At 44.3% G+C, this 23,523-nt stretch overlaps 9 protein-coding genes across 9 annotated transcripts; 4 read left to right on the top strand and 5 right to left on the bottom strand. All coding sequences in view use genetic code 12, as the record gives it.

Annotated features, from left to right (window-relative positions):
* Nucleotides 1–647: 647 nt before the first annotated feature.
* Nucleotides 648–1,505, bottom strand: LODBEIA_P50690 (uncharacterized protein; the record flags this gene model as incomplete). Its single annotated transcript, XM_066975360.1, has 1 exon — nucleotides 648–1,505. One exon carries the CDS (start codon nucleotides 1,503–1,505, stop codon nucleotides 648–650), a length of 858 nt encoding a protein of 285 aa, XP_066832007.1.
* Nucleotides 1,506–5,006: 3,501 nt separating this feature from the next.
* LODBEIA_P50680 (uncharacterized protein) lies at nucleotides 5,007–6,185 on the bottom strand (the record flags this gene model as incomplete). The annotated part of the gene is made up of 1 exon (XM_066975359.1): nucleotides 5,007–6,185. One exon carries the CDS (start codon nucleotides 6,183–6,185, stop codon nucleotides 5,007–5,009), a length of 1,179 nt encoding a protein of 392 aa, XP_066832006.1.
* Nucleotides 6,186–6,731: 546 nt separating this feature from the next.
* Nucleotides 6,732–8,588, bottom strand: LODBEIA_P50670 (uncharacterized protein; the record flags this gene model as incomplete). Its single annotated transcript, XM_066975358.1, has 1 exon — nucleotides 6,732–8,588. The coding sequence occupies one exon, from the start codon at nucleotides 8,586–8,588 to the stop codon at nucleotides 6,732–6,734; it is 1,857 nt and encodes a 618-aa protein (XP_066832005.1).
* Nucleotides 8,589–8,944: 356 nt separating this feature from the next.
* Nucleotides 8,945–10,885, top strand: LODBEIA_P50660 (uncharacterized protein; the record flags this gene model as incomplete). Its single annotated transcript, XM_066975357.1, has 2 exons — nucleotides 8,945–9,000; nucleotides 9,106–10,885. 2 exons carry the CDS (start codon nucleotides 8,945–8,947, stop codon nucleotides 10,883–10,885), a joined length of 1,836 nt encoding a protein of 611 aa, XP_066832004.1.
* Nucleotides 10,886–11,154: 269 nt separating this feature from the next.
* On the top strand, nucleotides 11,155–12,308 carry LODBEIA_P50650 (uncharacterized protein; the record flags this gene model as incomplete). Its single annotated transcript, XM_066975356.1, has 2 exons — nucleotides 11,155–11,234; nucleotides 11,753–12,308. 2 exons carry the CDS (start codon nucleotides 11,155–11,157, stop codon nucleotides 12,306–12,308), a joined length of 636 nt encoding a protein of 211 aa, XP_066832003.1.
* Nucleotides 12,309–12,457: 149 nt separating this feature from the next.
* On the bottom strand, nucleotides 12,458–13,228 carry LODBEIA_P50640 (uncharacterized protein; the record flags this gene model as incomplete). The annotated part of the gene is made up of 1 exon (XM_066975355.1): nucleotides 12,458–13,228. The coding sequence occupies one exon, from the start codon at nucleotides 13,226–13,228 to the stop codon at nucleotides 12,458–12,460; it is 771 nt and encodes a 256-aa protein (XP_066832002.1).
* A 332-nt stretch (nucleotides 13,229–13,560) lies between these two features.
* Nucleotides 13,561–18,114, top strand: LODBEIA_P50630 (uncharacterized protein; the record flags this gene model as incomplete). Its single annotated transcript, XM_066975354.1, has 1 exon — nucleotides 13,561–18,114. One exon carries the CDS (start codon nucleotides 13,561–13,563, stop codon nucleotides 18,112–18,114), a length of 4,554 nt encoding a protein of 1,517 aa, XP_066832001.1.
* A 794-nt stretch (nucleotides 18,115–18,908) lies between these two features.
* On the top strand, nucleotides 18,909–21,788 carry LODBEIA_P50620 (uncharacterized protein; the record flags this gene model as incomplete). The annotated part of the gene is made up of 1 exon (XM_066975353.1): nucleotides 18,909–21,788. The coding sequence occupies one exon, from the start codon at nucleotides 18,909–18,911 to the stop codon at nucleotides 21,786–21,788; it is 2,880 nt and encodes a 959-aa protein (XP_066832000.1).
* A 229-nt stretch (nucleotides 21,789–22,017) lies between these two features.
* On the bottom strand, nucleotides 22,018–23,358 carry LODBEIA_P50610 (uncharacterized protein; the record flags this gene model as incomplete). Its single annotated transcript, XM_066975352.1, has 1 exon — nucleotides 22,018–23,358. The coding sequence occupies one exon, from the start codon at nucleotides 23,356–23,358 to the stop codon at nucleotides 22,018–22,020; it is 1,341 nt and encodes a 446-aa protein (XP_066831999.1).
* Nucleotides 23,359–23,523: the final 165 nt, after the last annotated feature.

Genomic DNA, 23,523 nt, shown 5'->3' with positions numbered 1-23,523 from the left:
TGAGAATCTGGTTATCAGGCGGGGGAATTCTGTGGCAGCTACTACAATGGTAAATACTACAGTGCCAAATACTAGAGCGGCAGTTACTACAGTGGCGGTTGCTACAGCGGCAGATACTACGGTGCCAGTTGCTAGTGATGTCGATAATGGAATAACTAGTGTGCCACTCAATCTAGATCAAGAGTCCCTGCTGCCGGAACGGAAACTTCTAAAGTCGAGATGGTGCGCGGTAACATTTGAACAGATCAAAACACGTCGGAAACTGCGCCGTCTGACTGCCGATGAAGTTGGGAATAATTCGACGACTGGAACATCGAACAAGTTCAGGCTTTTGCTAACACAGAGAGTAGAGGCAAGAAGAAAAAATCAAGCGGGTAAATAAGTTGGAATAATCGACTTTATTTGTTGACGGTGGTTGGGTGCAAAAATTGTATATAACTTAATCAGTTAGCCAAAGAAAACGAAAGGAAACAAAAAAAAAACAAAAAGAAAAGACGTAGTAGTAAAAACTAGTACCAAACAAGTAATAACCAACTCTTGTTTTACATCAAGTCAGTTTCGAAACAAAAAAAATATTCAATTAGGAATGGTAAGGTGGGGGAGTGAAAAGAGAAAAAAACAGTCATTCTGTGAGTACCATCTTTTCCTTAGAAGGCAAAGCCAATGGCAGCCAAAGCAAGAGCCAATAAGGAAGCGCCGCCAGCTTTAGAAGCAGCACCTTCGAAAATAGATTCAACCACAGCTGGCTCTTCTGGTTCTGCTGGAGCTTCTGGAGCTTGAGTGACTTCAGCCTCGGGTTCAGGTGCAACGGGAGCCTCGGTGACTTCAGCAATAACGACATTGGAAACGGTAACGTAGCCTGGCTCGCTGACAAAAGTCTCGGTTGCTTGACAGACAACTTCGCAAATGGTCAAAGTCAACGTGGTTGGTTCGGGGCAGTAGGTGGTAAAGACAGTCACGGTACGGTCTTCGGTGGCCACGACGGTGGTGTTTTCGTAAACGGGAGCTTCGGAAGGAGCTTCTGGCTCTGGTTCCGGTACTTCGACAAAAACGGCTCTAAGCCCAATTGGGGTTGACCCTTCTGGGGATGAGTTGACGACAGCGGGGACGCTTTCCGAGTATCTGTATGGGTCGTTGACATTGAATGCAGCCGACAAGGTCTCGACACCGGGGAAAGTGATGGTGCCCTCTTCGGTAATGTCGACTGGCAATGGCTCTTGCCCAACGGTCAAGGCCAAAAACTCGCCTTCAAAAGCCAAGTATTGCTGGGCTGGTGGCTGGGTGGCCAAGTCAATGTACAAGACTCTTGACTCGTCGTTATAGGTCAAAGTCTGAGCAGCACCGAGGAAGAAGTAGTTGATACCGGCACCTTCGTGGGTTGAGTAGAGACCCAGCCCGTTGATCTCCTCAGAGTCGGAAGTGGCATACAATTGCACTTGTCTAATGGCAGCTAATGCTGTTGACGATAATGATAAAGCAGTGGATGCTAAAGTAAAGAACTTCATTTTCCGTTGTTGTTTTGTTGTAGTTGTTTTCACAATTAATTAATAAATATGTATATATATATATCAAGCGAATGGAATGGTTCTTGATGATGAAAAAAAGGAAAAGGCGTTGGAAGGAAAGAAATATATATGTATAAATAGAAATCTGGTTAAGAAAAGGGGAGAAGCCAATTGATATTTATACCGTCCCCTCTTCCTTGACTACAAGAAATATAGAAAGAAAGAAAGAAAGAAAGTGGGTCAAGCGTGTTTTTCCTTGAAGTTTGTATGCCATGGACGGAGTATTTGTTTATGTCAAGAAATCACCGTAGTAGCTAATTCCAAATTCCAAAAAAAAAGGGGAGATTGCATGACGATAGAACATGGAGAAAGAAAGAAAGAAGTTACAATTAGGCTCAAATCTCACTACACTTCTACTATAATTTTAATGGGTATAAAACAAACAAACAAAAAAAAAAGGAGAAAAAGAATGACGAAGGTGTGGGGATAGAATAAAGCTAGCTACCCATGGGGTATATGTTTGGGTAGTGGGTGGTGACGGTGATGGTGGTTGGTCCCAGGTGGCCATGGAGATGGTGGTTGATGGTGGGTGATGGTGGGTGATGGTGACGGCTGTGAAAGACAAAATAAAATAAAAGAATAAAAATAAAATAAGGTGGTGCAAAATCTGCTGCTGGTTGCTGCACGTTACGAAATTGCAGCCCGACCCCCTAACATCAAAACCACTGCTAGAGCGCTGAAAGGGGGGGAAGGAAATGCGGGAGAGTGGACCAAAGCGACCAAATAAGAATAAAACAAAAGGGAAGTATAATAAGATTGAACAGCCTGCTTTTTTATTTGGAACTCGAAACGCTGTGATTCAGTGCTTGCGAGCGTATTGTGATTTGGAATGTGTCTTCCATTAAAGTTACCGCATTTTTTTTAAAAAAGAATTAGCTTTACTCGAGCAGAAACCATGTTTATTCATGAGACAGCCAACAGAGCTATATTTAGAAGTGAAAACAAACGATGGGTTGGATACTTGTAAACTAACCGTCCAACGATTACAGTGGTGTGATGGTTGAGGTGTTGGTGAGGGGGAGTAAGGGGGCTATGAAGCACCACCGTTTGTAAGCTTTTTTTTTCTCTAGCGCGAGAGCTACTGTGTGTCTTGTCGTCGAGTTTAAAGTGCAATCGATTGCAAAATTGTCCCCAGTCAACACCCAGTTTTGGCGCTTGGAGCTGTCACTCGTTGCATCAGAGCCATTTTCGGTCGTTGCAGTGTGTGCGTGTTGGGGAAGGGGGGGGGGGCTGGGCACTGACACGACAAATATCCAAAACACACAAGGTACCTTGTCTTCCCTCCCTTTCTCTAGTGAATGAAATGTTTGCAATATTATCACGATAGGGAGTAGTCACAGAGATTCCCGCAACTTCTACACCGACCCCTGTAAATTAAATTGAAATTGAATTCATTTGAATGATATGATCATCCAGTACGTGACATCAACCGAGCAGCCACCTGCTTTTCCGGTTTATCCAGATATTATCCACCTACCCTCATTTAATAATCGCGTTCCAAAGACAAAAATAAAAAAAAAAAGTTGTAGTTACGAAATGCCCCTGGCTCGTTTGGGGCAATAAATTTGCAAGAAAAATATAATAATGTTGGGATTTCATTTCCCATTTCAAAAGCTGCTTGAATATTAACCAGCACGGATCCAAAATAACCTCCCCCTGTGAGCACAAGAGCTATGACGAGTGGGTGTCTTCAGGTGGTTTTTGAGAAACATCCGATAATATCAAACTATATTTATCGACCAACCATACAAACAAATAAACAAAGGAACTATTTGTTGTTTGGACTTTCTAAAAAAAAATAACCAACACTGTCAAGACTCTAACCGCGTTGGCCTTGTTGGATGGGTCATGGGGTCATGAGGTCATGGGGGTCACATGGTGGAGGTAGTGGAGACATCCCGCAACAACGTCACACCATACCATGCCATGCCATGCCACATACCTGTGCGAAAAGCATAGTGGAACTCGGTGTAGATATTTTGGCAATTTGGCAACGCCATCACCAACTCCGGTTATGGCACCACGGACGACCCACTCTAAATAGCTACATGATGATGGCGATGGTACCATGCAAGTTCCTCAGCGGCAGGGGGTGGTTGATTCACGGCTGCAGAGAGTAAAGATCAAGATCGTCACCAGTTACGCGACCCGTATAATCATGGCTTAACTGCGCGATCGCTGGAAAAAATCGTTGATGTTGCACTTCTAAAAATAGACCACCACCATCACCACCGCCAACACCAACCCCCCACAATTACCCTTACCACTGCCACTGCCGCTCAAGAGAGAAGCGTTTGGAAGGCAATCGCACTGTCCATCCCATTGCCAAAAAAAAAATAGAAGAAAGTTAAGAGTTTCCGCCACGCCCATGGCCAAACCGTCTCCTTAGTCTCTCTTGTCTTTCCTGAAAACCAAAAATGGTTAGTAGTATTACCATTTGGGTCAAGCAAAGTCGTCAGAGTCTAAAGTGTAATCTTTTTTTTTCTGGTTTTTGCCATGTTTCCATCTCGATTCAGTTTCTTGTGGGTTGCAGTTGTGGTTGCAGTACTGGTTTATGGTTTATGGCTATGTATTTTTACTGGGCAACTGTTTGGAACAGGAACTGTTTCGGCTTGAAAAATCGCGCTTTTGAAAAAAAACCATAATTGTTTCAAAAACAGGTTGAGGAGGGTTTCTTTCCACATTCGGTTTGAACACTGGTCTCGGAGTTAGGTTGCGTTGAGTAGATGCCTAAACTCTTTTTTATCGAAGTTCCTAGCTTTCTTGAACTCTGTTTGCAGTTTGCAGTTTGCAGTTTCTAGCTACTAGAGATCTTTTGCTCTTTTTTTTTCTTCGCAAAGATAGACGTCACAAGACTCTTCCAGTATCTTTGGAGATTTAAAGCATCTGGAGAAATGAATTTGAGAGGACTCGTGTGGCAGCAAGATGATGATTAATCGTGGATTGTACGAAATTGCGCACGTTTCCAAATGGTAAACTCGTCAAGAAGAGGCTTCAATAATTGGAAATAGTAACGGCATCAGTGGCCCCGGCCCACTTTCCAAACGCCCAAACTACTCCATCACACCTACCCACGCCCCCTCCTCTCCTCTATCCCTCACATCATCCTGCATTCTCTTTCTTTGCGAGCAACTTGAACATTGAAACGGCTTCTGTTGTGCTTGCAACGTGCTCTCATCCTGAAGCAAGAAAAAAAAAATGGAAAGAGGGCAAGAATTAGAACGGCAACTGGAAGAAAGAGACTGGATTGCACCTGCCATATCCTTCGCCAATGGCAAAACTACGCCACGCCATGCCCACGATGTCTACGCTTGGGAAAGTAAAGCAGAGTCCACTGTTTCTTTGAAACACCTAAAAAGTAAAATACTATTTTGTTGAAAATGCGTCTCCTCAACTTGGCAGCTCCTGGCTGCTAACACTAGCCCCATCCTCACCTTTCAGTTAAATCAATCTGGTCCTTGTCAATTCATACGTAGCCACAACGGGACGATGGTCCGAAAAATAAAAACCGTGGAAAAAGTTACCCAATATCCCAAACAGTTTCAACACAATGTCGTAATACTCATGATGATCCAAATTATAGTAGTTGATCATTTGATTCTTCTCCTCCACCTCTTTCTCCCTGCTTCGCTGAGCCAGCTTGGTAAAATAGGGCGACCAAATATAATCAATAATAGAATCCGGCTCCTTGTCCAAATCAAACCCTGTAAATGTAGACTCATGCCCATACGCAAACTTCGAATCAATAGTAATCCGCCCATCTTTAAAGCCAGCTTCAGTGAGAATTCGATACGGTTCGTCACTAGGCTCAGTATTAAAGTCGCCACACAAGAACGACGGGTACAGATTATAGTGCTTCATCTTATCAACAATCAACTGCGAACTTTTCCTGCGGGCTACTTTGCCGCGATGGTCATAATGCGTGTTGAAGACATTAAACTTGATCAAGGGGTTGACTCGGCTCTGCAACGTCACCATAGTGACGATTCGCTCCAACGCGGCATCCCAGCCTTTACTGGGCACAGCGGGCGTATCACTAAGCCAAAACGTAGCGTTCTCCAACACGATAAAGTCCAGCTTCTTATATATCACGGGCGCGAATTCCCCCTGCGCTACACCATCAGTGCGTCCCACGCCGCAATAGTGCCATTCGCCATCGACGCCTAATCCTTCATTGAGCCCCCTGATGATATCAGTTAATTGGTTCGAGAGCACTTCTTGAAGACAAATGACGTTGGCGTGGCCGCTGATGGTGTTGAACTCCATCGAGTTGATGCTCTGCACGCGCCGTTTCAGCCATGGTTTCTCGTGGCGGTCCGGGTGTTGGAAATTGTCAAATCTGATGTTGTTGGTGTATAAGCGCAAGGTTAAGCTGGGCCCCAAGGATGGATAAGCGGATTGACGACTTAGAAATGGGATCGGAAAGGGGTATCTGGAATGGAAAGTGTAGAGGAGTATGCTGAGGAGAGCGAGGGCGGTAATTATGGGGCGGAATAGCTTGGAATATGATGATGATGCTCGTGGAGAAAAGTTGCCAACCAGCAATGATGATGATGATGATGATGGTTTCCCGTTGCGATGGTGAAGCGAGACTAGTGGTGTTCTTTCGTCCGGCTGCATCGTGCTCTTTTCATTTGTAATTCGTAGAAACAAGTCCAGTTTTCTCTCAAGCGAATAGTGACAAGATGAATCAATGGCGCAAAACACAGGGTTGTTGCTCTGTTTGCTTGTTTCGCAACTATGGAAAAAGGGTCAACAGGGGTCAGGTTTGCGCGTAGGGCACAAGCGAGATAAGAGCGAGAAACGTGGGGTAGTAAAAGAAAATAATAACCAAGAGGAACCCGCTTTCGAAACCCGTTGATGCCACTCCACAATCATTGTATTTTTTTGGTTCTCCTATATCTTTCATCGCCGAGAGGTGGTGAAAAATACATATACAATACCTTGCCAGCTGTGAATTGCTATTTGGATTGTATGTTTTCTTATTGCTGTTTTTTTTTGGCTGAAAAAATCAAAATCTTTACCTGTTGGGGTTCCAATTTCAATCTAAATGGCTGCAAATTTTTCAAAAAAAAAAAAAAAAAGGAGAATACGAGACAAAAGTTGAATCTATGACAATGCTAAATCTTGTATTCATTTGCAACTAAATGGAAAAAAAGTGCAAGTTTATATAACTATACCCTCGTCCTCGTCCTCCTCTTCTTCTTCATCCCCGCCCTTGTTCTGTGTACCCACATTTTTCGCAGCTTTCCTCAGTCTCAAACCTTGTTGCAAAGTCTCCTCCAAGGTCTCCACGTCGCCATTGGCAAAGTTCCGATTCATAATCACAATGTCATCGCCATCATCGGATCTCCGCGCCTGTGTGCCGTTTTCCTCCTCGTATTCCTCTTCCAAGGTCTTGGACAGGAGACCACCGCTCTGGAGAAGGAAAAGAAGCACGCTTCCTACGCCACAGGTGATGGTGATTGAAAACAAGATGATGGAAACATATATCAGTGTCTTGAGGGGATGCTTGACAGCCATCCTGACGGGGTCGAGTAGTGCCTCGTAGACAAAATCCTTGAAGTCCATATACTGCTTCCAGCAAAGCAAACGTAAAAAGACGACAAATTGCTTCATGTTTCCTATGGAATCGTCTCTTATTATCTCATCGAAATTGCGAGGAGGTAAGGTTGGTTCATTTTGAATCTTGGGTGCATTTTGTAATTTATTGCTGTATTCTAATTTGGATTTAATCTTGAATGTCTTGTTTCCAATGTCTTCGGCTTCTTCAACATAGTTTCCCAAGTAGACGTTGTCAAACAATACATCTCCATCCATGGTCCATAACTCGAACCCAATGCCTCCTATAGGTTTATCCAATAATACGGGGTCAACTACTTGATAATAATCTGGATTTGGTATCTTTCGTGGTTGCCAGATTCCTTGATAGTTGGGGTTATCTATCTCTGGAGCAAACCAAGGCCCCTTGTACTCCTTATTGATGATCATTGGTGGCGACCACTTGCCACAGCCCGAGCTACATTTAGGATTAACAACTAGAGGAGGGCTCCACTCCTGGCTTTTTCCATTTGCACCCACCACGGGAGGCACGGCATTGGGATCAGGTATATACCTGGGCTCATCTTCCATCCATTCTTTGGGTTTGACAGCGTCGGGATCGGGTATTTGTGGATGAGCATGTTTCTCTTCATACCCGGGAGGTGGCTTGACATTGGGGTCAGGTATCAGTATCCGATCATCCCAACTAGCTGGCTTCTTGTCGCTGGGATCCACAATCCATTTGGGAGGAAAGATTGGTGGCTGAAACAAGTCTTCTCCAACCCCCTCGACCAAGTCACCGGTGATGACGGTTTCACCATTGATTCTAATCTCAAACTGTGGCTGTTGCTGTTGCTGTTCTCGGGCTGGCCTCAATATCAAGGTGTACAAGTTGGTCAACTCGTTTATCCTCGCCAAGGGAGGAGTTTGCAACACCTTGTCTTCCACTGTGCCGTTTTGCAACTGTTTGCTAAGGACAAGATGAACCCTGTTGTCGCTACCACAATGATCTGGTCCAAACTGAATTTGGTATGCGGTGTCGCAATTGAAGAACGAGTAGTTTGGCGCTTGGTTGAGAAGCTTTATATACGCTCCGCTGCACGTCCATCCATTTTGCACCTTGACCTCGTACTGAATAACGAGATCTTTCCCGTTCTGGTTGTCTATCGAGTGCGGTAGTTTATACGCGATGGAATGATATGCTGCCCTCGACCCCATCACGAGTCCAAAGTCGTTGTCAAGACCCGGGTACAAGTAAGGTTCTGCAATTGACCATTCACCCGTATATGCGACTATCTCGTCTCTTCCTTCGTCGTATTTTTTGGCCTTGGACTGTCTCCACGGCGACTCTGCGAGCGACGTGTAGCTGAATTGTTCGAAAATCGAGCTCGGATGTAGCTTGCTTTTATCATACGGTTCAAACTCTAGGCAGCCTACACCTGTTGCTAGTACCAATAGCGCTATATATAGTGGTTTTGCCATGTAATTAAAGATGAATCGACTCACTCACACACAGAGCAGGAGATAACAGAGGTGTGAAAAACCCTTTACCAAACGAACCGACTTTCTGAACCAATATAAAAAGAAGACATGTCGCAGATCCAACAAACACGACACGACATGTCGCAGATCCAACAAACACGACACGACACTGGCCTTTCCGTCCCTTCCTCCAACTCCTCGCAGAAACAACAAAAAAACCAAAAACAACCAGAGATTGTGCTGCCAAAACTTGAATGCAAAGCCCTTACGTCTCTCCACTTACAAGAGATACAAGACCCGTGAAGAAAAGACCAGGTCCCAGTGCATAGCCAGCAGCTGGAAAATAGATGACTGAAATGAGTTCCAACAAGATAACAAGAGTGAGAACCGGTTGTTGGACGTGTAAGAAGCGGTACGTTTTTTTTCTTTTTTTTTTTTTTTTTGTCAATCTAAAATACTCGGTTTTAGTTTAGAGACAGGATGGGGATATTTTGGTTGATACTAACGATATATGTAGACACCGGAAATGCGATGAAAGTAAACCAGTTTGCAAAAATTGTTCTAGCACCAATAGACATTGTGAAGGATACGACATTAGAGTCTCGTTTGACATTTTCCAGCACGATCGCCAAGCGGGTGTGAAGAAACCAAAGAGTAAAGCTTTGCGGCACAGGGACAAGATCAACGATGAGCATACAGCACTGCGACATGACTCGTTGCCTCGAGAACACTTGTCTGCGAGTCTGAATGATGACGAGGGAATTGAACAGGAGCACCAAGATGAGCAGGAACAGGAGCATGAACATGAACGAAGCAGCGTTGAACCAGTCACGTCGAGCACAAATTTGAACTACTTTAGCAGCGACTTGTTTGAAGATCTCCAGACATTGCTATCATCCGCATTCAACGAAAAGCCCAAACCAGATAATCTCGAGCCTGGAGCCAGATCATTGACGCCGCCAAGTATTGACCAACTCAACTTTGACTCTGAGATAATAAACTTTATAGACAAGTCCAAGATCTTTGATGAAAGCCACAAGGAACTATTGAACAGCCCTGAAAATCAACATGAAGGAGATACGCCCATTGCTGCACCAGATGCAAACTCGCTTTTTGCCATGAGCCATCAGGAAGAGAATATGATGTTGAAACACTTTTTCAAGAAACTACTCCCGTTGCTTGATGGCCACCCGAAATCGCCGTGGCCAGACTTGGCGTTGAAGTACTGTGATTTTGACATTGCGCGAAGCTGTTTTATTTCGCTAGCTTGTGTCCACATGTACGAAAGTCGAGCTGGCGGCAATGAATATTACCAGAAAGGGTTGGCGCACATCAACAATACCATGGACCATTTGATCCGGTATATCCGCGAAAATGCAAACAAGGTCAATGGACAAAATGCAGACAGAAGCACCCTAAGCAAAGAGAAAGATACAAGCAAGAAACATATCAGCTACTTTGTGATTTTGGTCTTGATGAATGTCCACATATTGTTTGCCGTTGTTGAAAAGGGCAAAAGTTCCATGGCGCGGGATTTCTTCAAAGTGTTTGCTGGCATATGCAAAGATGAAGAGTTTTTCAACGATATCTTGTCGCAAAATAGCAAACAAAAGTCATTGTTGATTGTACTCAGTTGGTACGACACTGTTAGTGCAATTGTCTCGCCCGACTGTCGCTTGCCATATTGCATGCCGCTGTGGTACGGCACAGTACGCGATGAAATATCGTCATCTAAAATGATGGGCTGCCCCGGTGAGATTTTCATGGCCATGTCCGAAGTATGTACATTGAGACATAAAAAGTTTCACGGAATCTTGACAACCGAAGATAAATCTAGAGCCTATCAGAATATCAAATACAAACTAATGAGCTACCGTGACTATGTGCCTACTTATGACGAAGAGGCAAGCGAAGATTACATGAACAGAATGAAGTGCGCCTTGTGCTGGTCGATTGCAGTGTGGATCACCCTCATTAGAGTCTGTGAGCCAGTGGAGGCACAAGCCATCACGAGCAAACTACTTGCTGAATTCATCGACATTTACGGCCAGATGGACTCGAAATCGGCCATATTGACCCAAATGGTTTGGCCCATGTATGCCATTGGCTGCGAGTGCAAAACCGAATTTGAAAGGAGTCACATGTTGATATTCATTGACGCGCTATACGAAAACACCAAAATGGGCACGATCCACTCACTAAGGGAGGTTGTGTTGAAAGTGTGGGAGACCAACAGTAGCCAAGAAGAATATCTACTAGAATGGTTATCAAAGGGCGTCGATTACCTACCACTTTGACAGTTGTCAACACTGTTAACTATCGGCTATTGGATAAAAACACACTATATCAGACACATGGTAGCACAAGTACCAGCAGCAACAGCGAGCTACCAAGTGAACTATTACACAGCAGTAGTGTACCAACCAAATTGAACCAGTGCCTCTCGCGGTGATGGTGATGTCCTTTGCGTGTCGTCTCAGTAAAGAAAGAAAAATTTTTTGATTTCAAGGGATTTTCCAATCCAACGTGCTCTTCTCCACTTCAACCACACATTCAATTTCCAATCATGTCCTTCTCAGACTTCCAAAAGGTTGAAACCGTCAAATCATTGAACCATTTCTTGGCTGATAAATCATACATTGATGGGTATGTCTAGTTTTTTGTTTCGTTCCTTTTTTTTTTTAGTTTTGCCAAAAAAACATACAAAAAAAAAAGAACTTGCTTCAAATTTCTACTGTCGGGTTGTTCAAACACGAGTGCTTCTCAAGGGCATTGACGACAATCACGTCAATTGCGTACATGTATCTTGTTTTTGCTTTCTTGAGAGGAAAACTCGGTTGTCAATTGGCTGCTATCCCGTGTTGTGTTCTGTTGCTCATATATATATATTCTTAAAAAAAAAAATGATGATTGCAATCTTTGGTCCGTGTTTATGAGGTGGCCTCAAGACCCACCGCATGAGTGACAAAGGAGATTTAAATCTATTATCTGATATTTTTGGAAAATTTGAAAAAAGAGGGACAATAACCACAACATTGGTTGAATTTGAAAAAAAAAAAAAAGTTCAACACTGGATAAGCTGTAACGATTGACAACTGGCAGTAGAAAGTTACAATTTTTCATTGAAATTTCCAAGATACTAACTAGTAGTTCTAACTTTTTAGTGCTGCACCAACTCAGGCCGATGTAAAGGTTTACAAAGCTTTCCAAAAGGAATACCCAGCCTTCACCAGATGGTTCAACCACATTGCCTCGTACACTGACGAATTTGCTGATTTGCCAGCTGGTAACGACTCCCCAGCTCCAGCTAAGAAGGAAGCTGCTGAAGAGGACGACGATGTCGACTTGTTTGGTTCAGATGACGAAGAAGTTGACGAAGAAGCTGAGAAATTGAAGCAACAAAGATTGGCTGAATACGCTGCTAAAAAAGCCGCTAAAGGTCCAAAACCAGCTGCCAAGTCTATCGTTACCTTGGATGTCAAGCCATGGGATGATGAAACCAACTTGGATGAATTGTTGGAAAACGTCAAGAACATCCAAATTGAGGGTTTGACTTGGGGTGCTCACCAATGGATCCCAGTTGGTTTCGGTATCAAGAAGTTGCAAATCAACTTGGTTGTTGAAGATGCCTTAGTTTCGTTGGATGATTTGCAAGCTGCTGTTGAAGAAGATGAAGACCACGTTCAATCAACTGATATTGCTGCTATGCAAAAATTGTAAATTGAGTCGGAAAAAAATATTGTGAAAGTAATAGAGTTTTTGAAAGAAATTCTAACGTATTGCATTCTACATCGTACTCGGTTTATTAACGACTTGTAAAACAAAGAACCCAAAAAAAGCAAAAAAAAAGATCGTACTGAAACCGCCCTCTATACTTTTTGATGAGAATCAGTTGTGTTGAATTTCCAGTATGATCCTTCGAAATTGGCATAGCATCGAAACTCATTACTCAAGCCGTTTTTATGCTCAGGCAAGAAGTCCGTCACTTGAATCCCAGGGTAACTTTTCAAAACCACATCCTTCATTCGCTCCCCAGTAGACGAGACCAATTTGAATTTAGAATCGCCCGATTTTGTCTTTTCTTGCCAAAGAGATTCGGCAACGAGCAAATTCTGAGCAGCTTGCGCACTCTTGGTCTGGCACTCTTCTTCCAAAAAGGGAGGATCAATAAGGAGTCGATGACACTTGTGCTTGAGATGCAGCGGCACATCATATGGTTTTTGATAGTCGTACACCGCAAAATGGTCATTGCCAGCAAGAATCCTGAACCTGGGATCATACTCCAACAAGTAGATCTGACGTGTCGGTACCTTGTTTGCAGGCAACTGCTTAATGGCAGCATAAACGGAGGGAGCCGACGCAATCACCACCACGGTGTCCTCGTCGGCACCTTCTAGCAACGCCAACGCCAAGGTCCTCGCTGTTTCATCAGCGTACCAAAACTGCGAAAGTTGCCAGTCCTCTTTGAAATCATCGATCGTGACTTGGCTTTGTGCGTCTCGTTGCTCATCGAAGCGTTCTTCTGATGCCCGATAGAGAGATTCAAACTTCTCTATCCGTTGCTTCTCCTCTGTTTTGAACTCTTGCAACGCTGCTAATGCATGAGCCGATAACGCTATTGGCTCGTCGTCCGAATCCATCCCCACTGAGAAAAACGGGGCGGCTGTTTCTGTCGCTAAAAAGCCTGCTGTTGGACCTGTTAGAGCTGTCAATATCTCCCTGTCAAACGGTGATGAGTGAACCTTCTTGGAAAAAAAATAGAGAGAAAAAAGAGACGATGGCTGATGGAGATAACGATCATGGCCTGTAGAAGAAAGGTAAATAGAGAGACAACACGAGCAGACCCCACCCAGACCCACACGTTGCTCAACCCTTCATCTCAGCTAGAACGTGGATTGGAGGTTAAATCTTCTTCCTTCTTGGATTGACAAAGTGAATCCGTCTTCTCCACGAAAAAAAACAAAAAAAGAGTATGCTGTTTCCTTGTGCTCCCTACGAGCTTGTGGCGTTTACTGAGGAAAAACTATCATTTTCGGGATCTCGCGGTTTACTACTATCAGAGTTGTGGACTGAGCTTCAGCGCAAGTTCAATCAGCAGGGCGAATTGGATTTGTTTCAAAAGCAAACGATTTGGAATTGGTTGTTTTTTGAATTGCGACAGAATGGTGGAAATAAAAATCAGGATGGTGAAGATGTCGACAACGACAACGACAATAACGATGACAATGGCAATGACAATGACGATGATGGCGACGGAGTGAGATTTTACGTGACGTACAATGTCGAGCCAGTTACTATTGAATCTGATTACACAAATTTCATGAGCAAACAAACAAAGCCGTCAGATTTGAGAGTCAGGGCAACTGATGACACGCAATGTTTCTACCTCACGGGACACAGCAGCTTTCAGCGATGTATGCAAACCTTGGGCGAGTTTCCCTATCATTTGCTTGTAGAGTTGGCCAGATACGGTGAAAAGGGCGCGTGGTCGGTGGAAATCTCCGAAGCAACGGGCCAGGATAAGAGGTCAATGACCGGCAGATTGGCCAAGCTCGCGGAGTTTGGATTCATCCACAAGGAGCACCGGTACTGGGAGGAGAAAAAACTCCATAGCACATGGTGCATCCACAACCGCTTTGCCGGGAACGCCAATATCAATCTGCAAACCGAGGACAACGAAGGTGCAAGTAAAACCACGGTGCGAATAAAAAAGTTTATCATAAAGTCATTAAAGGAGGCACCGAGCCAGATCCGACTATTTAGAGACTTGAAAGTCGAGTTACATATGCACAAGAGCCATCGTTCTTCGCGATTGTTTGATTACGTGGTTGAGAAATTGTGTGATAATGGCTACGTTGAGAGAATTGACGTGCCACACCGAACCAAAGAGGATGTGTTGCTTTATGCGCTACGTTTTGTGAAGGACATCCCGATGCTGAGCATGGACGAAGGACCCGAAACTAGTGAGCTATTGGAGCGGTTGCATTTAAAACTGAAACTTGATGGTTCTGTTACTGCCACCACCACCACTGCTGATGCTAATGACAATAATGATAATAATGATGGTAGCCAGTATGAAGAGAGTGAAGCAGACTCGGCGCCCACGTTCAATCATTTGTTCCCCTTGGCCTCCCAAATCTATCAAACTGTCAAGGATGCGGGAAAAGATGGCATCACGGCAAGAGCAATCATTCTGCAAATCACGGGCGACACCAGCCATCGCAATATAAAAAAATATCTTGAACTGTCATGCAGCTACGTGTTTACAGGCAACGGTCTCCTTCCACAGCTCGATTACCCAGACGAAGATCCAAGCTGTGGCATGGTAAAGCAAAGTGAAACCAAAGGCCGTATGAAATTCTACAAGTACTACGCGAAAGAACATTTTGAAGGTGAAGCTGTGAAAAAGAACAAGAAAGAGAGGCCCAAGAGAAAGATCATGGACAAGCTGTTAACGGAATTGGAGAGGTTGGACAAGGTCAAGATGGTAATGTCCTCTGCATCCGCCTTGATCGAAGTTCCCAGATTTATTGAGCATAAAACACTCGATGTCGCGGAAGATGCAGATTTGGTGGAGCTCTTGTTCGAATCTCGCGCTGGCGAGAAACTGTCGAGAAGAAAGCAAAAGAACGAAGAAGAAGAAGAAGAAGAGGAAGACGAGGAAGGAGAAGAAAAAGTGAAAAAAGAAGAAGAAGAAGAAGAAGAAGAAGAAGAGAGAAAGCCCAAGAAGGCGCGCGGAAGACCCAGAAAACATCCTTTAAAGGAGGAAGATGCAGAGGAAGCTAAACCAAAGACGAAACGAGGGAGACCGAGAAAGTATCCGCTCAAGGAGAGCAAAGAGCCGAATGAGTCCGTTGACAGTTTACCAAGGGGGCTGGGTGATGCAACTGACGTGAATAATTCAGACGAGAGAGAAAAACTGGCTACAACGGCAGCAAATGGGGACACCAACCCATCACAGAACGGGAACGGGAACGGGAGTGGGAGCGGGAGGAGGACCGAGAACGGAAAGGCAAGAGAGAAGCGGGAATTGAGGGAATTGAGGAAATTGAAGGAACTGACAGACTTGACGGAAGGTCAACCGGAGGGGAACCTAATGGAAAATTCAAGCACTAGAGATCTTCGTAGTCTCCAAAGGCGGAGAACAAGAAGCCAAAGAGCAGCCGAGGAGTCGAATGAGCTTGAAAATGAAGTGAAAGACATTTCACCCAAACTAAATGCCAAGCGTCAGCGACGTCTTGATGACTCATTTTCGTCGTCACAGGTTGGTGACAAGGATGAGAGATTGAGCGCAGGACCCGTTGCCAACGATCTGAATAAGCCAGCGGAAAACGTGGAGATCGGTCGTGATGAAGTTGCCGAAACAGAAACTCCTAAAGCAAAAGATGAAGCAAAAGATGAAGCAAAAGATGAAACAAAAGATAATGATAATGATAATAATGATGATGCTGATTGGACCGAAGGAAAATTATCGCAGCAGCCCGCAAAAATCTTCACAGGCCAGGCGATGCCAGACCCAGATCCAGAAACAACGGAAAACGAGAACCTGGACATTTCTCAGGTCTTCACTCCCAAGATCAATCAATCTTTCAGAATAAAGAAATACCGACCAACCGCGAAGCGCTCAATCATCCGCGAAGTCGACGTTACTGGAGCAACACGACGAGAAAAACTTTTGGATTTGATTAAAGAGTCTGGCGGTGTCGTTTATGCGCGAGCAAATCTAGCCAGGAGATTGGACGAAGCCTTGGAAAGTTCCAATGTCACCGACTTGAAAACAGTTGTTCGTGACATCCATAAACTTGTTGCAACTAGGGAATTGGAAGTGCAAGTGGAGCACCATTGGCTCAACGGCAGAAACGTAGTGAGGAGGTTGTTGATTCTCACCGACCCAGATTTCCGTCCGCTGCAGAGCCAAATTGACAATGTCAAGAATGACTTGGCAATCGGCCGCTCTGCACCAAAGCAGCGCAAGATGGTGGAAGGGGCCGAATATGTCGTGAAGAACCCCGATGAAGTGCTCCGACCTAAGCTGAGATTGGCTTCTTTGGACGATGATCCCGCCCTTGACGATAATGCCGGAGGAACGCTTTCTCGTTCAAGCTCCAAAAAGAAAGCACGCAACGGCGGCACCACCAACAACAATAATGGGCTGTCGTCCAACAAGTCGCATGCATCGAAAAGAAGACTGGTTAAGCTCGAGAGAAAATCATATAAAGGGCCAACAGTGGATTTCCCCGTCCAGTTTGAAAAAGGCGATTTCACATTTCTATTCCGGGCCGTGTGCATTTGCAAAACATTTCGCAAGAATCTCATTGATTTCGCTTCTATAGCGGAGCTATTCACGAATCTTGATGCGGCAATGGTGAAGAAAATATGGACCCTGGCGAGGAGAGATTTGGGTGGACTCAGTGCAGTAGAGAAGGGAATAGAAGAGTTTGAGCAGACAGTGTTGCAAGCCATTGAAGATGACTATGTCACCTCGGATGACTTGGCAGATGCCGAGATTCCGTTTTTTTTAAACTTGTGGTCGAGAGTCAACACGTCAAAGATTGTCATACCGGATAAATACCCGTTGTTCGCGACATGGGATGAAAATCTTCAACACTATGAAAGAGTCACTACTTCCTCTGCTGGCACCCATGATATGTTTTTAGAACCATTGGAATTTCAGTCGATGAAGCAGAGAGAAGAGTATTTAGCCGAAAAACCATTCAACTATCTAAAGGGAGAACCAATGATTAAACCACACGAGGAAATTCGAACAGCGTTGAGGTCGGTGTTTAGAAACCAGTCACTGGACAGAGCAGCCACAGACAAGGTGATTCTGCGTTTCAACGCCGACGATGTTCAGAAGGCAACAAATGCAATGATTGAAGATAAGGAGTTGATTTACTGTGAAGATAACCCGCTAGGGAAATTCCAGCTAACCGACGCAGTTTACAGCGGTCTCGTTATGCGTATCCCGGAAACCTTTTTCAAGCAAGCTGCTCTATTCCGCGAGAGTTTGATGGAAATCATGGGCTCCAACAAGGCACTAGTGCTATCTCAAGGCATGAAATCCAGCAACGTTGCGCAATTGCTAGCACTAGTTTCCCTGAACTCCGCCTTGCTAGTGCACGTGGATAAGAACTACAACTTTGATGGATACGAATCACGGCAAATGGATAAAGACTGTCTAGAGTGCGATGTGATTGTTGTAGGCAAAGGGGAAACGCCCATCCAGCAAGAGCTAAAAAGAGTGCCCGTCCCCGTGGGAGCGCCATGCTCGTATGTGTGGGTCGATGCTCAAGGTCAAATTGATGGCAAGTTGTGGACCCAGATCATTTCCGCCGTGCTTTACTATGTCCACTATCGCCCCGGATCGACCGCAAATGCACTTTACGAGATTTTCCAAAACTTGATGAGCTACGCTGAGTTTGAAGCAGTCTTGAAATGGCTAGAGCAGAGCGCATGCATTAGACGTGGCAGTGGTGGCGGGAGCTGGATCTTGAGCGACTCTTGGCTATCCATATTGGGCAAGTAATTGTCAACCTCGACACTTTAATTCTGTAAGCTAGCAACCAACTCGACAAGTCTATTATTTTATGAACGCAATATTCATCTATTCTCAAACCGACCTAGATCTGATTTGATCAAACCCGAATCTTTAGATGCAAAAAAGAAAGAAAGTAAATGAAAACAAAATAAAACACGTTGTATCTTGTCAAAATCTTTTTTGCCGGTGACAACAGCTACACGAGCCAGGATTTTGATCAAATGTTGATTTTTCTACAACATATACCAGCCGACTTTCTTCTTGATACAGGTTGGAGTGTAGCTTTTTTTTTTTTCTTAATAGGTACTTACGCTAGGTCCAACACTGCTTAACCAAAAGAATATAATGCCGACGAAAACGTGGGGACTTGAACCTACATTTACTGGATGGAATACATCATGGAAACAACCCGTGTGATAGTAGAGGTGTTGGTGTTGGTGTTGGTTGTGGTATATGCCACCGGACAGCACGATTATACTTCCGATAAAACGACCCCCCCCCCCTTATCTTTTCCTTTCTGCATTGTTCTCCCCTAAGCCAATACACACACACCAACCTCCCACCTCCGCCACCCCCCCCTGTGTGTGGAAGATATTTCAAGGCTGTATGAACCACTCATCCAATATCCACAAGTCCCTTCTTTCTAAGCAAATTAGTTTTCCCTTTTTTTGGATTGGATTTTTTAGACTGTAATTATGTTTAATTTATTTTTAGTTTTATTCATACTATTTCACTTTAATTTATGACTATTATAAGTGGTTTAAAATAAAGCTGTTTCCACAATGGGTTATCATTCTCAAGGTAGAGGAGGAGGCGGTGACAGAGGTGGAGCTAGAGGCAGAGGACGTGGTGGAGATAGAGGAGGTTTTGGTGGCCCCGGAACCGGCGCAGGCTTGGGGTTGCAAAAATTGGAGAATGTAAAAGTTTCATTTACGCCAAAGGCCGAAGCAGTAAGCTCATTGGAGGCTATCAACAAGTACAAGAAAACCTTTGCACGCCAGATTTCTGAAGACCCTCACCAGATTTTGTTGCGTCACGATTACGGTGTGCAAGGTACTGCAGTTGACGTGGCTACAAATTTTCTCAAGTACACCGTGACGAATTTCAAATTGTATGTTTATTTTGCCGAAGTTGAAGACCAACTGGATCTCGAGGCAACGAAAAGCGACAAGTCGGGCAAGAAGGACAAGATTAAAAAGCCTCTATTGACGACTAAACTGGCGCTTGAAAACTATGTCTTTGTCGCGGAGCCGTTCAGATCCAAGCGATCCCAGATCTACTATCGTGATTTTAATATGATGTATGCAACCGTACCGTTGCCAATTGAAGACGTGTTGAAGTTTCCCATTCCGGACAGGCAAGTATCGGTAAAGATCCAGTATGTGAAGGAGTTGAACTTCAGCGAATTGATGAAAATCCTGACTCTTCAAACTTACACCAAGGACTTCCAAGAGGCGGCAGAATATACCAATGCCCTTATTGCCGTGATTGGGTCCAAGATTTTAGAAAACCAACACGTTGTTGGCATTGGCTCCAACAAGTTTTTCCTTTTTGACAAGTCATCGCCCATTGAAAACTTCCAAAAGGGTTTATTGATAGCCTTGGGCACCGTTGTATCTGTTCGTTGCTCGTTTGGAAAAGTGAGGGTGAATTTGAACCCAACTCCGGGTATTTTCTACAAGTCAGAAAAATCAAATGGACAGCCCATGAATGTGATTGATTTGGTCCAGGACTATTGCCAATTGGCCTCTATTCCAACTGAGGCAAACTTTAGACTGATTCAGCAATTTTTAAAGGGTGTCAAGGTGTACAGGAATTACCTCAAGAAAAGGTCCGGCAAGGCTATTCAGGGTTTTGATTTTAAAAACAATTGCAACACTTTAAAATTTGAAAACGCCAATGGCGAGCTCACGACGGTGGCTGCTTACTTTGCATCGAAATGGGGTATAAAATTAAAGTATCCGCAGTTGCCCTTGATCCAAATTGGCGGCACCGCTTCTTTACCAATGGAAGTTGCTTATATTGTTCCGAATCAAAGATTCAAAGGCGAAGTGTATGACACGAAAACTTTGATCAACTTGACTGCTTTGAGACCTATGCAAAAGGCTAAATTTTTGACTCAAGAACAGGCCAATATTCTCAGCAAGGTTGATTTTGGTAAAATTGATGACAAGTTTACCAGAATCCCCTCGCGTATCTTGCCGGCACCAAGTATCGAGTATAAGGGCAACAAAATGGTGATTTACAGGGAAGAAGCGTTCAATGGTAGAAATGAGAAACGGAAAGGAGTTTGGAATTTGGAAAAAATGGAGTATTTGAAACCGCCCACTGGCAAGAGTTTGTACAAGTTTGGTGTTATGGTATTACGAGACAAATTCTTTGACCGTAAGAGGGCAAGTCTCCAAGAAGCCACAGAGTTGTTTTTCAAGGAACTCAACAGACTCGGCATCAAAAACAGCGCCAATTTTCTGAAGTACATGCTCGACTTGGACAACGCTGCTGTGCGTGACGACGACTCGATGGAGCGGGAGCTTACAAAGTTGTTCCAAAAGGCTAAAACTCAGGACAAAGTTGACTACATGTTGGTTGTGTTGTCTAACAAGGATGCCAAGTACTACCGCGCAGTGAAACGAGTTGCCGATTTGAAAGTGGGTGTTGCCAACAGCTGTGTTGTTATCGACAACTTTATCAAAAAGACTAAATTTGGCTCTTTTGATATGATGGTGTTTGCTCAAGTTGGCATGAAGGTAAATTTGAAGCTCGGTGGTTCCAACCACAAGTTATCCGACGCGAGTAGCAAGGGCCTTCACGACCAGAATAAAGTACCCTTATTGATTCTTGGCGCCGATGTGACGCACCCAACTGGCGAGCAAAACGAAAAAGCTGTTTCAGTTGCTTCGGTTGTCGGCAGCGAGGATGGCATTTTCAACAATTTCCCCGGCTCTTTCCGCGTTCAAACTGGAGGACAGGAGGTTATCTCCGACATCAAAGAGATGGTGATGGAACGAATTGCAAACTTCAGGAAAAAAGTTGGCAAATTGCCTAGCAAAGTCTTGTTTTACCGCGACGGGGTCTCAGAGGGGCAGTACTATACTGTGCTCAAAGAAGAGTTGACCAAAGTCAAGGCGGCGTTCCGAGAATACGGCAAGGCCAACGCAGTCGCTTTCAACCCAAAGATTACTTTTATCGTTGTTGTTAAGCGACATCAGACCCGTTTCGTGCCCCTCGAGGAGAATGCAGTCAGTTTGGCAACCAAAAAGACCATAGCTTCGATGTCGAACGACAATGTTATCCCCGGCACCGTTGTCGACAGAGATATAACCTCGATTGCCTATTTTGATTTCTACATTCAGTCACAACAGGCTTTGAAAGGAACCGGTATACCTGCACACTACTACGTGTTGCACGATGAAAACAACTACACGTCGGATGAAATTCAAAGAATCACGTATAATCTTTGCCACACGTTTGGCAGGGCCACAAAGAGCGTCAAGGTTGTCCCGGCAGCTTACTATGCAGATTTGTTGTGCACGCGCGGTAGGTGCTACATTGGTCCCACGCCAAGGGAAATCGTATCTGGCGGTTCTGTTCTTGATTATTGTCGCAAAAAGCTTGGTGACAATATCGCGCAAAACATCCAAAACACCATGTTCTATATTTGAATATTTCACGCTCGGGAAGGTGAGAAAGAGGGAAGGCATTGCTCAAGGTTGGGTGACACACGCACACATCAACCGGGATTTTTTGAGGGTTCAATCAATTCGTTTTTACTTTTTTTTTTTATTTTTTATGTTTATTTTTTGGTTTTCATCGTTTGTATATTATTCTTTTCAAAGGCATGGTTTTTTTTTTCATTTTGGTTCCAACTATATGAATATATATATCGGGCTTTCAGAAGTATGATCCTCGACCAGCGTATTCATTTTCTGACTTTTCCACACTCTTATGGACCTCGTAAGGTTCGATGTTTGAAACTGGAATCTTGCATCCGATGGGCCATTTGGAGTCGGACCCCACTGACGACCAGTGCACGACATCTTGGTACTTCAAGTTATCATTCTCCAGGGTGAATTTCAAATTCAACCTAATCAATTGGTCATACAAGTACGCGAGATCGTTTAGCACGATACCGGATTTATCATTGAAAGCCGACCTCTTGATGTCCAAAGTTGAAATCGAATTTAAGCTCTGTAGTACATTCTCTTGACTTCGCTGCTGGACCTTGTTTCGAATTTTCTGAAAGGAAAATTTCTTGTGCAAAGTTGAGCTTGGTGGCAAGTCCTTCTTGCTCTGCAATGCCAAAAGACTATACCGGATCAAGCCAAGGGCGTTGCCGATTTTGTCATCCCTATAGTTTTGGATGGCCAAGAATAATCCGGCATAAGCGCTGATATATCTCTTGAACAACAGCAAGTAGTCTTCCCAGTCTCTGTAATCTAGATTGATCAATTCATTGTCAGCTTCAGTTTTCTTCCCCGTTGAGTGCAATAGACTCTCCAAGAGCTTTTGCGACGCTTCCAACTCGTTGACGCAGAAAATGGCAACTTTGGCCAAGGTGGCATTATTCTCCGTCGTCACTTGCTCGTTATAGTTGATGGACGCCCGGTTTATCCACAAGTACTTGGCTAGTATCGAGACTTGAATGCAAATCTCGCTGATCTTGGACAAGAACGGTATAAGCACCGGGTTGATTTTTAGTGCCCCCTCGGAGAATGAGCCTTGTTTCGACTCCAACAGCTGCTCATACATTAAAAAAGAAATGGACTTTTTGTACAAATTCATCACTTGTTTCCAGCTCTCGTTGTATTCTTCTGCCTTTGCAGGAGGTTCGACATCAGTGTCGATGGTGCTGTTGAGCAAATCCGACGCTATTCTAACGTAAATCAAGCTGATGGAAAGAGAGGTCATGATCAATTCGTTCATCAACGACCATCTCACCGACTCGATCTTCTTGTTCCCCGTGTTGAAGAACTGCTTGAATTTCGTCTTGGACAAGTGGTTCCAGGGTATATTGGAGCTGACAAAAGTCTCACTAGCGTCCACGCCGTCGGAGATTTGATCGATGGAGTCGAGGTATTTTTCTAGGTTGACCACGTAGTTTATGGAGTCGTTGTACGTCGCCAACTTGACATTCTGTAAAGATGTCCGTAGCGACAACACTTGAGCCGGTAGAGCCGTGGTCGAGCCCTCAATCTGGACTGGGACTGGTGGAGTATTGGGCAACACTATCATTGACTTGACGATTCTTTGATCTCTAGCCGGGGCAAGGCTATTCACTTTTAAACCTTTTTTTTTTCTTGAAAGATGTCAATTGACTTTGTCGGTTAGCAAAAGATAAAGAACAACCGAGATCAGACGTCTATCGTCCTTTGCGCGTGGCGGAGACTCTGAGTTAGG

This window comes from Lodderomyces beijingensis, assembly GCF_963989305.1.
Source record: "Lodderomyces beijingensis strain CBS 14171 genome assembly, chromosome: 6".
Taxonomy (NCBI): Eukaryota; Fungi; Ascomycota; class Pichiomycetes; order Serinales; family Debaryomycetaceae; genus Lodderomyces; species Lodderomyces beijingensis.
Note: the sequence above shows the minus strand (reverse complement) of the source record. Positions and strands in the feature narration are given on the sequence as shown.